The 14992-nt window shown below is 38.7% G+C and overlaps 1 protein-coding gene across 1 annotated transcript in view; it reads right to left on the reverse strand.

Moving 5' to 3' along the window:
* The window catches only part of MYBPC1 (myosin binding protein C1), a 72196-nt gene that overhangs the window by 47743 nt on the left and 9461 nt on the right, over positions 1 to 14992 (reverse strand). The window contains exons 2-3 of the mRNA XM_074539031.1: positions 3867 to 3899; positions 1503 to 1544 (exon numbers count right to left, since the gene is read on the reverse strand). Coding sequence (XP_074395132.1) covers positions 1503 to 1544; positions 3867 to 3899 — 75 coding nt within the window. The remainder of the gene's footprint in view (positions 1 to 1502; positions 1545 to 3866; positions 3900 to 14992) is intronic.

Here is a 14992-nt window from a genome sequence, read left to right on the forward strand (position 1 = left end):
TAGGAGGAACATTTTTCCTCCTAGAAAATAGTTGTCTCATTCACTAAATTCAAAATAGAAACATAATAATGTATAAGAAGATAATAGAAGTTTTGGATAAGTTACCTACCATGTTTTCATTTTTATTCAGTGAAATGTAGGCTTGTAAGCAGTGAGGAAATCACCATTCATGTTCAGTTTGGGAACAAACATTTTTCTCATATCCAAATTAAAGCAAGCAGAACTAACTGTTGGAATAGCTTGAGGCAAGACTTTCATCTTTTTTCCTATCATTAGACATGCAAATTATTTCTGAATTGCATTTCCATTACCAAGTTGACAGATTTGATTACTCACACAAAATTTTGTGTGTCAAAATAATTGCTCAATGCAATGATAACTGGCAAAATAGCGTGCACTGAAGCCTGGTTCAGCATTCTTATTTTCAAAAGGGTACTTGAATCACACATTCTCAGTGTTTATATTTTGACTCTGCTGAGAAAAATAGCCATGCATGCCTTTGCCAAATAAATCTGCAAGTATCCAGTATACACCCAGTCTGTCTAAAAGAGAGGATTTTGTTTGGAAGACAGCAAAAGCCAGAATACATTTTCAAGCAAGCCATTTCTTGATTTGCCATGAAAAAGCATAACCATGCCAGATGAAAAGCAAGCACTGCATCAGTTGTAAGCATATCTTGGTCTGCTTTAGCCTTTGATCAGAATTAAGTTTAAAAAAAGATATTATTCTTCTCAAAATAACCTGACGGGGTGTTTAATTCCTATTTTGGCAGGGCTCCTATAAAAAGCAGAGAATTTGGCCCAGTTCCCTCAAAATGTGTCCTCCTAACCAGAAGAATTGACAGCAGAGCTAGAATATAATCTCAGCAGCACACAAATATGTGCTAAAACTGGAGCTGATTGTTGCACACACTGCTGGTGGAACATTTATCTGTTTGTTCACAGCAGGCATCTCAAACAGACTTTTCAGAACCTGTAAAGAGCTCATCTGCTGGGCTCCAATGAGGACAGAAAGATTAATGTGTGATTTTTAAATTTCCAGTTAAAAAATCTATGGGGCTTTCTGAAAGGTATAATATTAAGTTTCTGTGGTAGAACAGAAACAGCTTAGAATGACAGCAGGACATTATCCACTTTATTGAAAAGCAACCAATGTGCACAATATTTGAGTTTTAGCAAGCTTGGTCAGGGGCAACAGCCAGGCTCATTTAAACACAGCTTTCTGCTCATGCAAATCACTTGTAATTTGGTCCATTTATTAAATAATCAATATAAATACTGTTGCTAAAGCATCAGTCTGGTTTGCAGGGTTTTTGAAGACATTCATGAGTATCATCATTTCCTTGGGCTGGCTAAGTCATGCAGAAAAAGGATCTAGGAAGCCTCATATCACACTTCTGAAATTTAGCACCAAAATTCTGAATTAAAGCTCAAACAATCCAGCATCAGAACAGCATTTAGTTTTCTTTACTGCCCATTTTTAAAGTATGGTTTCAGACTTACCTTTGCCCTTTTCATTTCCACCCTCCTGTGGTGCTTTTTGTTCTGTGTAGGAAGTACAAGTATAGTTTTGAGAGGATCTTAAAGTAAAAAGAAAGACTTACACAGCATTTAAAAATGCAGGTTCTGCTAGTATTGGAAAAACAACATTAAAGAATGATTGATATATGTGTATATGTAATATACAGTTGCAATCCCATACAACATTTTACAACCTGTGCATATCAATGCAATTTCTGTGTTTTGAACAAGACATTTAAGATTGATGTTCTGGGACTCAGTGGAAAAAATAAACTAGGTTTTTAGGAGCAGCAGTTGTTAGTCTCTTGTTCTCGGGATAATTTGCAAAAGCTTTTGAAATTAGTTACATATCATTGTTAATTGGAAAGAAACTGGATCAGACATGAGTTACTGCCACTCAGTTGATCCTTAAGAAAAAGGACAGAGTGTATTGAGGATATTCTTTAATTCTTTATCATCATCTTCATCATTATCAACATAGTCTTGCTGAGACTACTTGTATTCAGTTTCTTGATCAGAACTGCCAGCCTGTCCTCTACTCCAAGCAGGTAAATGTGAATTATTTTTTACCTCGTCTGCATGAGAAAACTTGGACTGTGCTTTAAACAAAACAACAATTTCCACATTTTCTCTATTTCAGGATTTGATATGATTCCTATTGGTTTTGGTTTCCTACTTCATTCAGTCTGGAATCTTGTCAAATCATGTGCTGTCTTCAAGGTATAAACACTCAATATCCTGTTGCCTGTGAGCAATGGCTTTCTGTGGCAAACTTACATATCAGCTGCCTGACAGAACTTGGCTTTGGGTGATCCTAACATTGTCAGGATGGAATTAAGATAATTTTTGTTCCATGAAGATAACATCTGCAAAAGCCAGTTGATACTCTGATTATCCTGATTTCTTGTTCCCATTTGTGCAGCCACAGTAAATATGAAAATTAAAGCTGAAACTTAAAAGGAAACACCACATTCTGGTAATGTGACAGACTCATGGATGCTTCAGTCTAGATTCCCTAAATTCCCAAATCCAGCTGTCAGGGTCTCCATCTTGGCCAGATGTTCCTTTTTTAATGGGACTTTTGCTACAGTAACACTTTCTTTTCCCAGTAGGAACAGGAATCAGAAGATTTCAGTGATCCTAGCAGATGGTAGCATGTCTACATATTATTTGAAAACTTCATCAGTCAAAGTGCTCCACACTTGTGGCTTGACACTGAGATCTGGAAAGACCTCTCACAGTGACTTCCTAAAAATTTCCTGGCGCAGTTCAAGGTGCTTGGTTATGTCCAATAAACTATTTGTAAGTTATAAAATTTGGAATTTTGAAACCAATGTCCCTCTTTGTGTGTTAGCACTTGATAATCCAAGATGACAGCATCTTGAGCCAGAAGTGACTGGCATGTCCAGCCTAGAAATATCCCAGTTTGGTCAGTGCCTAACATAAAGGCCTAATGACACCCTACTTATTATTTAGGCAGGTAAGCAGAAAAGGAAGGAGGTTATTGAAGTGATTTTGTATTTAATCCTGTGCTTTTAAATAGAAAGGAAGATGGTAATTTTTTGAAAATGTTAATAGATATTTTTAATGTAACGCTTCAAAGATGCTATTCCTTTCTGTATATAAAAAGCTGTTTCCCATTTCAGTTCTACTTGAAAGTTAAGATTGATTAAAAACATGCATTCAAGTACAAAGTATATCAGGTAAGACCCTAAGGGTGAAATTAATTAGTTTAATATTAACTGTACAAATTTTATGGTTGAGTAAAATATCATTAATTAAAAACCAATTAACTTTCCTTACAAATATATGCAATATGAAAGAGTTCATCACATAAAAATAATATGTGGCTAATTTAACCATGAAATTCCTTGTGGCAAATGATACCTTTGTCATTTTTTAATCAAAGTGTGTATTGTTGAAACAAAGACGTCTTCAATCAGGCTTGTAAAATGCCAGTTATCAAGACAGTAAGTAAAGGCAGATTTAACACTTGTAGGGTGTTCGTTCTGTTTGGAATTGCTGTTTAGGTAGCTATATAGAGAATAATACTCACCAAATGAGCATCAAAGAGGACAGCATAATTTAACAAAATAATTTAGGCAGCCATGATTTACCTGTATTCTGAAGGACACGTGCAATATCAAGCAAACAACTAGTCACTCACAAGCAAAACTTGAGTCTGAAAAATCAGTATTCAGGCAAAGTGAAGTGAGGATATCTTACTTGGACAGGCTTTTTTACTTTTCTTACTGTCCTCTTACTCTCAAAGAGACAATGAACACAAACCAGTCTCATGCAAGTGTTGTTAGTGCCACAGCTCAAATCAGCATTTTTTACACTAACCTGGAGGTGGCGGTGCACTTTCATTTTCAGTTTCTGAAAAATGAGGAAAGAAGACAGATATTGAGCTTAAAATACAAGCAAATATTCTTCATACATTTGGTATATGTTTGTTGACTTTGAGTTCTTTAATATTTAAATGCAGTTGTGAAATTGATGCTGCTTCCACGCACGCAATGTGTGACAACTTCAGAGTGACAAGATCAGAGATCTAAAGCTCTTGCTAGGCAAAGAGAATTCAGTGAAATTGTTTAGTGTGGAAATAGATAATATTAATGGAAACACAGAATAATTTAGGTTGGAAAAGATCTTTAACATTGAGTCCAACCACTAACCCAGCACTGTCAAGTCACCACTAAACCACATCAAAACCACATCTACACATTTTTTAAATTCCTGAAGGGATGCTGAGTGCAGTTCTCTGGGCAGCCTGTTCCAGTGCCCAACAACCCTTCCAGTGATGAAATTTTTCCTGATATCCCACCTCAACCTCCCCTGGCACAAATTGAGGCCATTTCCTCTTGTGCTATCATTTATTACTTGGGAGAAGAGACTGAGCCCTACCTGTCCACAGCTTCCTTTCAGGCAGTTTTAGAGAGTGATAAGGTCTCTCACTCATGTCCAAAATTAAGCAAAATTTCCACCAACTGAAATAATATCAGATATGATTTTAACTTTGAAGTGTAATGGATGCATTACTTTAGGGGGATTATGAAGAGTGGATCCAGAGACTTTCATCTCATTTTCAACCACACCATTAGATCTGGAGTTCAATGTTCAGTGCAAGCAGAAAGTAAAAACAAACAACACCAAAACACCACAGTTCAGCTGCTCTGAGTGGAACCTGCAGTATGTTTGGGCTTTCTTATTGTCTTTCTTTCAATGATGATTTTTTAATGTAAATCACTTCCCTTTCCAATGTGTGATACACGAACCAGGCTTTTTATGTTATTTAAATTATATTATTTTGGGATTGCATGTTCTCCTATCTAAAAACATAAGAACAAATTGACTACCTAAAATATATTTTTAAAACAAAAAAAGGAAGCTTATTTTCAACATTTAAAAGCTTTAGGAGTTTACACATGTTGAAAACAGCAATATTTTTTGGCACTAGCATTGACTTACAGTTTAACTGTTTATAAAAGGTAAAGATTTAAAAAGTTAAAACCCTGAACTGTAAAAGTAGATGGCTGTTAGTAAGTTTTGCCATGTTGTGGACATTAACCCTCGGTACCCCACCTCAGGTCAGATTCAGGAAAAAAAATTCAATCTCCATCACATAGAAATGCTAGGAAGGCAATTCCTTTACACTCAGTTCCAAATATAACTAAAACACAATTCTCATTCTTATATAGTGTTTAAAAGGGACGAATATTTTTAGTGCAAATATAATTTTAAGCTGAGTATGTGAATTTGATATGGTTTGGGAACATACACAGATACAACAGCAAATCCTTGTTGAGGTTCCAAAGAGATTCCCTTGCTACAAGGAAAGAGCTGGTGTTGTATGCTCTGATCACAGCACCCACCATATAGAATGTAAGGAAGTATATTAAGGACCAACACACTGAGTGTGAAAATAATGAAATATCTTTACATAGATTCACTGCAATTCATTTTTTCATGTCTAATTACTGACATACTAAGTTTATTTTTTTGCGGCCAAGAAAAATATGAAAAATTTTCATATGAAAACATGAAAGTTGTACCATCAAGAGAATGTCTGGGAACCTATTTGCTTTGCTACCATGACATTTCTCACTGATTCTGCTGAGAGTAAAAATTTCTGCTGAGAAATCATTGTGGCATGGAAGTATGTTTCTTGCATGCAAAAGTAATAGCAGAAAATTATTGAGTGTATAATTTTCCTTGTGAAATTTAATAGTAGAAACATGGACTATTCCTATGAACACTGGATTAGAAAACGAGTTACACCAACGAGAATGGAACTGTAAGCCAGGCATGACCATGAAAGGGGTTGCACATGGCCAAAAGATTTTGTTGAAGTATCTCCCATGTCTCTGGCTCACCGACGAGAGTTACAAACTTATAATTAAAAATTCAACCAATATAGCACTTTCCACTCTCAGATGAAAGGCTTATGAGACTTTTGAGGGACCTGCCTTGAATTTTTCTTTCATTTTGAGGGGTATTCCGTGGCTTCACCAGCACTGCAATGCTGCTCAGCAATCACACAAGTCCTGCATCACCAGGAAGAGATGTTAGCCAAAGTCTACAGCACAGACCAGACCCGGAACATTATTATTATTATTATTATTATTATTATTGTTATTATTATTATTATTATTATTATTATTATTATTATTATTATTATTATTATTATTATTATTATTATTATGTACATCTCATCTTATTAATGCAGACAACAAAAGGAGGCATTCAAAACCTGAGCACTCTCACAAGCAACCTACTCTGTTGGACCCCGTTCCTGGCAGAGAGCTTGGACTCCACTTTCTCCAAAGGTCCGTTTCCAATCTCAGCTATTCTGCAATTCTGTGATGGGACATTGACTGAAGCCTGACCAAGAAGTCAGAAGTTTTTTTCCTAAACCATAATTTAAGGCTGTTCAGGTTACTGCTAAGAAAACTGGGGCAAGAATGGAGCTCAAAGGAGAGACCTGAAGTATAATGTGGGAATCAAAAAGAAAAGGGGAAAGTTCCAGGCACTGTGGGTGGCAGAGACATGGGAGATACTTCAACATAATCTTTTGGCCATGTGCAACCCCTTTCATGGTCATGCCTGGCTTACAGCTCCATTCCTGAGGACAGCCAGGAAAAAAACCATTAATAGCTCTGAGTAGTTTCCACCTCCCCAAAGAATGACAGCCCTCTCTGGCTGACCTCTGCAGCAGCCTTGTCAGCCAGGACAGGGCTCTGCACCCTCAACCAGCAGCTCATGGCTGTGCTCCTTCCCTAGGAGGCATGCTCCCTGGAGTCCCCACATGCCATTCCCTCGGCCTGCTGCCTAATATGGTGCTCTGCCCAGGCATTGTCAGGGCGCTGCTGGTGGAGAAAACCTCCAGCATGCAATCCTCAATCCCTCTGGAGAGGTGCACATCACTGGCTTGCAATGATGCCTCTTGAGCTAAAGGGGAAAGAGGCTGCTGAGGGTCCAGTTACCACTGGATTGACACCATAATGTAAAGTGTGCCCTCTACAGAATAAATAAAGTTAACTTCTGCTTCAGAGTTTCTGAAACAGAAGGTCTCTTCTTTGCAGTTCTTTATTGGAGAACTGAGAATGTTATATTTGAGGGGGTTGTGTTGTGCTAAACACAGAGCTTGGGTCAGTCATTGGCTGTGAAACTGGCAATGCACCTGATGTAATTCTGTGTAATTCTAATGCCAAATGTAATTCTACAGCAAGGACAGGAAGGAACTGAGCAGTCCTCTCGCTACGTGGCTACTCAGAAAAGATAGTGTATTAAGTGTAGTTAGCAAGTAAAATAAAATGAAAGCACAACTGTCACTTAGATAACATCTTCAGAAATGCTTTCATGCCTCAGCCATGTCATGAGATGCATTCAGGATCCAGTTTGACACAGGATATGAGCACTTAGTAGAGCCAAGACATTTTTATGTGTAATTTATAATTATATACGCACGCATGCATGCTTGAAAATCAGCAGGAGATGCAACTTGACCCATTACCAACAATTTCCCATCTCTTTTCCACATTTATCATGTTCAGTTTTTCAGATAAAATGACTTAAAATCTCTGTGTGTATATAAATAAGCTTAAAGTTTATTAATTGATATTAATAGATGTGCTAAAATTATGAAAATACTTAAGAACCATGTTAAATTGAGGCTGCCATTATTTAAAATTTCAATTCCATTTTAGGTCTAGTTGCACTGGCATCTGACCTGCCACAGCCAGAAGCAGCTTTGGCAGGGATCTGACACAGGGATGTCAGTTTGTGTGTGGTGGCCAGTTCTCAAGGGCTCTGGATTCCCACTTTCACTGGCTTTTCTGGCAGCACAAAACATAGAAACTCCCTGACATGACATATATTACCTTTCACACTGGAATGCAATCATAATGAGGCATGATGATGGTTCTAAAACAGCCTCCAGGTCCTGCTCTACGGCTGTGCTGCAAGCAGAGTATCCTGGGGACCTGCAGCTCAGAGTGTTCAAGAACTACAACCTGTCAGCAAGCATACTGGGAATGAGGTCTGGCTGGATAACCTGGCCATCATTCAGCTCTGTGCTCATGGCCAGCTTTGTTTTGGGTAGGCTTAAGAACTTTCAGTCATTTTGGAAAATGAGTAGTGGGTGGTTTGCCTTTTTTACCTTAGGTAAGTAAAGGAAATGACCTTGAGCATTGAATCAGGGCTTGCACAAAGCCTAAAGATAGCATTTCACTGTCATTGGGCTGGAACATGCACAGGAAGAAGGAGGAAAGTCTCCTGCACTAATTTCTCCCTGCAGTTCCATACAGATCAGTTACAAGCCAGCAAAGAATATCCAAGGGATTCAGGATCTCTCCCAGTCTGAGCAGAGGACTCATCCCCCATTTCCCTGGAAAGGAAAGCAGGACTGTGGCTGCACCATCATGGACACAGGTATGATATCTGTCTTTGCAACAACAACATCTTAAAGAGACTCTCATATGTCAAACAACATGAGGATGGTCACTTAATGCTTTTTGTCACAAAGACCTGTCACCATCAGCCTGTGTCACATTTTAGTAGGTGGATTAATCTTGAGGGATCAGACCAATATAACTGTTACGTGGGCATTCCTAAAGTGCTGACTCTGCTGGTCAGACAAAAATAGACAAAATGCTGTTTTGGGGAGAGAGCAGCGCTCGCCCCAGCCCCTGTGCAGTTGTTGTGTGTGAGGATTGTGCCCTGCGCCCAGCCCCAGCAGGACACCAGAACCATCCTTGTGGCACCAGGCTTCCTCCTGAAGTAGGTGATCCACTGGAAGAGGTGGGCAGGGAAGGATTAAGGATATGGAACAGTTGCTTGGCACACCTCATGTCCAGATCAGCAGCAGAAAAAAGCAGCAAAGCTTATTCCCTTCATTCCTTATGTTCCCAGAAAAAAAGAAGTGCTCCAAAGAAGATAAATGGCTCAAAATGGTTGGACGATTTTTTGTGGATCACTTCAGCCAAATCACAGTGGCATCAATGATGTGGGTAAAAGCCATAGCCTCAACTTTTGGCAGACAGGAATTTACTCAACAAACTATAGAGATTACCAGAACATGGTAATCTCTATAGTTTGTTGAGTCAATTGTAAATTTACTCAACATGGTAAATTTCCCATTTCATTGGGAAACAGTACTGTTAGAAGACCCCAGAAAACAAGCTGGAAAAGAGAGGGCTTGGTTCAAAGTCACTTGTAATCAATAAAAGTGCATTCAATTGGACTTAAATTGAAATAAATACAATTATTACTAATTACAATTGAAAGAAAGAGAGGGGTGCTTATCATTCTGCAAAATCTGAGCACAGTCATGCACGCAAGGTCTGCCTGGTGCCTCATGAGCCTGTTCTCTACTGAGAAATAATCTGATTTGTGTGCAACTTCCACAGACAATTCCAGTCTGAGCAGAAGCAAGAAACTACAATACCAGCTGAAATCATCACCTTATTTTATGAATATCCATGGACATGGTTATTTTAAAAATATACCTAGAGAAACAGCTCTAAACAGACATTGGTCCTAAATCCTGAAAGCTGATTTGTTCTAAAGGACTGAAGTAAATTAGCTCTGGTGTCTTATTGGTGCTTGGTTGGCTGGCCAAATGACTATTATTGTGGCCAATACTGTGATAGAGCCAAACTGACACATTTATAATATATTTTTAGTTTGTCTTTCCATTTCTACTCTTGGATTGCACAAGATAAACTGCTGGGTTTGACTTGTGATAGTGCTTAAAAGTGAAAACAACAACCTTCCATTAAATACTCCTTCTTATTGTAACAAAGTGAACAAATCAGCATGTTCACAGAAGATGAAGTTATTTTATACTCCAGCAGCTACAAGTGTCACAGTCCAGTGATGCACATTTAGGTAGGGACTGAAGAATAAGTAAAATTAACAAAAAGAGTTTGCTTAAAAATTTAGTTTGGTGTATGATTAAAATTCGAAAAACACAAACAAGCCCAAGGATAATAACTAGTCCCAGCATATAAATTCACTGAGAGTAGTCCCATTTCAGGACTAATTTAAATGCTTTCCATTATAAAGGATTTTATGGGCCACCAGAGCCAATCAAACTGTCACATATTAAATGTAAGAATGTTCCCTGACTTGAGGAATGAAAAACTGAATGAACAATTGGAGCAGAAGTCTGGAAATCGGGAATTCTGTGGAATGGACTAGACACCAAATAAATAGTTTACAGATCCACATGAGGAGCTGCAGTACAATTGGTGAGTCCAGATTCTTCCTTCACTGCCATTCATAGTTATAGAAGTGCATAAAACCATCATTGCTTATTTTGAGTGTTTTCCTTGTGGTTTCCATTTTGCTGAAATGATGCTGCTAGATCAAACCTGATCATATGTAAACTTCCACTCATTTCTTGTGCTTTCACATAGGAATTAATCTTTAGAGAACACTGTAACCATGACCTTGAACAAAAGTAATTTAATAAAACATATGTTTATATGTCTGTAGTCTTCTAAGTATCTTCTTTTTCAGTCTCAAAATTTCATGTACACTATAACAGGGATCTGGAAAGCTGCCAAGCACTGACAGTATTTAAGATGGATAGGTGAAGTTTAGTGGCTATAGTCTGGTTATCAAGTTCCCATGCATTCTTAAACTCATTTTTAGCCTACCCAGTCCACAAGGCACCAGGATGGAGTAATTGAATTCCATTCTATTTCCGTGATATCTTTCTTCTCTTTATATCAAAGAAAATAACCCATAAAAGTTATATTCCTGAGCACTTGTGCGGCTAACAGAAAAAAGAGAGTATCTGTGCTTGTATCTCACAATTCACAGACTAGCAGCAGACCACAATTTTAGTGGCAAATGTTGCTGAAATATTTGACTAATTTTTTTTGCTGAGTTTTTGCAATCACAGTTTTCTAATATATTTCATCATTAAACCATACCAAACCAAAAATCTCAATTTGTGGGTTTTTTTGGACTTCCAAGACTAAAATTTTGTGATGCTATCTAGCATGCAAAATCTTGGAGATAATGTTCTGCTTGTTAACCACTTACCAGACAAAAGGGTTTTGCTGAAATGTGTTACAGTGTTTAACAATGTGAAGAAATTCAGTTTACATTCATTACTGCACCTTCATGAGAAGACTTTGTCAATACACCTGTACTTGCAGAGCCTGAGACTATTCATGGGACCACTGATTTATCATTAATTCCATATCCCGATATGTTAAATTTTATTTCCACATTTGGAAATAAAAACATTCTCTTTTGAAATGTCACTGCAAAACTTGTTATACAACAAGGTATATGCAATGAATATACCTTGCAACTGAATGTTGCTGAAAAAAGTTCTTAGTATGCATTTTCCTCCTAAAATATGCATAGTGAAAATTGTGGAAATCCCACACAAAATCAGCTTCTTCCTACAAATGACAGAGAGCGCCAAATTTTCCTCTATTATGGCACCATCTGTTTCTATACCACCAAGTTAATGTGAGCCTGAGATGATTCACAACTCCTGAAATTCTGCATTCCTCACCTACCTGTTCTCAGTCACCTGAGCCATTTTTTATTGCTGCTTCACATGATGCATCACACAATTCAGGCTCCAGTGAAACAGATGGAGAAAACTGCCTGTGCAAATATTGCCAACGAGATGGGTGCTTATGGACAGAACCAGCACTCCTATTCTTACCTTGTAAAACCAACAACAAAAACAACAAAAGCAGTCCTGAAACCGCAGTGAGCTGGACTTGAGATGCTCCCAGGTTTATCCCTGCAGTGCCACACCTGAGAGCCCTTGCCTTTCTCACAGGTTTATCCCTGCAGTGCCCTTGCCATACCTGAAAGCCCCTGAAACTCTTCTCACTCTGAAGAGAGGCACAGACTCGTGGAGGAGCTGCAGGTGGGAGCTCTGCAGAGCCACTCATCACTTCCCCAACCCAGCTGGGAATATTTAATCTGCCTTTTTTAATTTAAAAATCATTGCTCGGGTCTGTGAAGGGCGTTCTCCCTGCACCTGGGGCCGGGCTCAGTGCTGGACCTGCAGAGGGCGATCGGATCCCTGCCTTGGGAAAAACTTGGGATCTGCCTGTCCCAGGGGATATCCAGCCCTTGGGGATCTGCAGGGACAGGGGACAGCCCAGCACAGAGAGACAGGTGAGCTCCCTGCTCAGGAACTGCACTGGATAAACAGAAAATGCAGGAGATATGCGCTGTTCGGATTTCTTTCTTTCCACTCCTACTCCAGCCACAGGAAATTCTTCTTTTAAATAACCCAAACCTAAATAATCCTTGATCTACATGTACCAAAGTCAATTAACCCACTCATCAGAATAGTCTAAACCTACTTTAAAAGTATAACAATATCCAGTTTCCTATCCTTCTTTGCAATAATTCCTTGATAATTTTTCTCTAGAAGCAAATATTTTCATTTATCTCAATACATTCCCAAGGGCAAATTGAAAGCAAGAGACACCACAGTGTGATACCAGACACAGAAGTACAGTGACTAATGCTAACATCCTTCCTGAAAGCTTCAAAAGGTAATAAAGTGGACAAGGTTATTGGATAGAAAACTTCATAAACCACAGAACTTCTGCTTAGGCATGAAAGCAATCTATTCTTCAAATTTAACAATAAGCTTTTAATGGAAGCTGCACTTCTAATTATAGGACAAAAGTCAGCAATAAAGTGGGAAGGTCATTTATTTTCAAGAGATGAGTACTTAACCACTAATGAACTTCCTTTCAGATTGTCAGATAATTTCCCAACCTGCTCAGGAAGCATTTTACCAGTTTGGAAAAATGTCTTTAGTCTTGCTCAACCCAAAACACAACACGGTTGTTTTGCTGAGCTCTCCTGAAATATTTCGCTGTGAATTAAGAAAACAATTTGCAGTATTGTTTTATGGAAATCACATTATGGGCCTGATGCTCTGCATAATTGTAGTGAGCTCCACAAATGTCTGTCTCCTGTTGTTCAGGGCACCCAGAGCAGTCCTGAGAGCCATGTGATTGTGTGCAGGCTGTGGGAAATCATTCCACACAGGGAGATTGACCCTTAGGGAAAATGATGACATCAGCATAAATCTGTGGCAGCACGAATTCATGCAATCTATCTGCTTTCAGTCAGTTCCAAAGAAATACTTGGGACATGCTGATGGGTTTCGTTTTCACTAAAATTCTGACTAAAGCAGTTCGGTGATTAAAAATGGAATCCTGCTGGTGTTCCCATTCCATGATTTTTGTTCACACACTTTTCTTTGACTTTCAGGGGCAAAACCAGACACTCACATGTTGGGATTTGCCAAGGATTGAGTCCATCAGCTTGTGATGAGCTCTTTGTCAGAGTAATATACGCTGCAACCGTGTCTAAACATTGCCACAACCACATCCAAATACCAAATAAGAAAAACATTTGCTAAACTCTATTTGACAGTGGGTGACAGATAATCTGATACTCTGTGATCTTTTCAAGAAGGAAGAGTCTTCTCAGACTTCCTTCAGATAAGAGCACTGTCCTGTCATCTGCAGAGCAGCCCTCAGCCTCCTCCAGAGGGGCAGGGCCTTGCAGGAGGGGATTGTAACAGGAGCCCTGTTGGGCGCCTACGTGATCAGGGACTGTTCCAAGTCCTCAATCACTAATGATCCATTACTGCTTTTGCCCTGAATTTTTCACCTACCCAATGCTCATTTTCAGTTGTCCCGCTTGTGGAGAACACCTCACTCAAGAGGGTGGCAGCATCCACTTTTTAGTTTGCTAGGGGTTACTCAAACTTATGGGCTGCAAAATTCAGTGGCTACTACTTTTTGTGAGTTTCAGTGTCCTGTACGTACAAGCAAAGTGGATTTGTAATTAAGTTTGTAATTAAGTTCTTTTTAGTTTTAAAAAGTAAACTCCGAACTGGCAATACAGAAAAGCTTTTTATCAGTGTTGCAGTATTGCTGGTAGTAAACACTAAAAGAATCAGAAATAGACTAAAACTCAGAAGCTTACTTCTTTATTGGGATTTCTATGTACTGACTTATGTAGTTCTCTCTTTTTGTAAGCTTTTTTGTATGTAAATATTTATTGTTGCTCAGATTGCAGGGATTCAGAATTGAGAACTGAGAAACCTTAAGGAGTATTTTGCACATGTGGAAAAGACGGACTCTTTCTGTGGGTGAAAATTTAGGAGACCTACATGAAATCATGTATGTCCCTTTGTGAATGCTCACATATGAAGTGACAAACATCCCTCAGTGTTTCTACTGTTAATGTTTTCTACCTCTCAATCTCATCCTGCGTCAATGGAGATTAGTGTTAGAACTATGTGCCTTCACTTTAATAAAGCCTAAACACTTAGCTCTGCCTTTTGGGAATGTTTGCACACAGCAGGATGTTTGCAGACAAGCTGTGGGGGTTTGCATCAGTAAATCAGTAAGTGATATGTATGAGAGAAAGCTCTTACAAAGCCTGACAGCAAAATGCATTTATAAGATGCTGTTGTGAATTACACTCACAGCTCACGGCATATGGTTTCCCTCCAGCTAAAAAAGCTGCTGGGTAAGAGAGAAAACTTCATTGCAAAACATGGAAATGCAAAACAAGGGCAAAGAAAAAGGGGCACAGGACAGAGGTCAGATTTCCCCTTTAAAAATAGGGCTAAGGAAAGCTTAGATGAAAGATTAGTAAGGCTGGAGGGAATGCCATGGAAAAAATGTCATCAGGCATCTGACCCTCTGTGCCTTCACCGAAGTCTGCATCTGTGGGGGAGTGGCAGCCACAGTCTCCATTGGAATTACACTCTTCTTTGGGTCTAAAATAAGGTTTTTGACCTAGATACTATGTTCTTATAAAAACACAAGATACCAAGCGTGCTACAGTGTGTGTATGTATATCTGTATCTACATGAGTATCACAGCATGAGACCCAGAAGCTATTAGTCTATAAATTATTCCATCTGCATGGCATTTTTCACATGGCTGTTC

The sequence above is a fragment of the Zonotrichia albicollis genome, chromosome 4, assembly GCF_047830755.1.
Source record: "Zonotrichia albicollis isolate bZonAlb1 chromosome 4, bZonAlb1.hap1, whole genome shotgun sequence".
Classification (NCBI taxonomy): domain Eukaryota; kingdom Metazoa; phylum Chordata; class Aves; order Passeriformes; family Passerellidae; genus Zonotrichia; species Zonotrichia albicollis.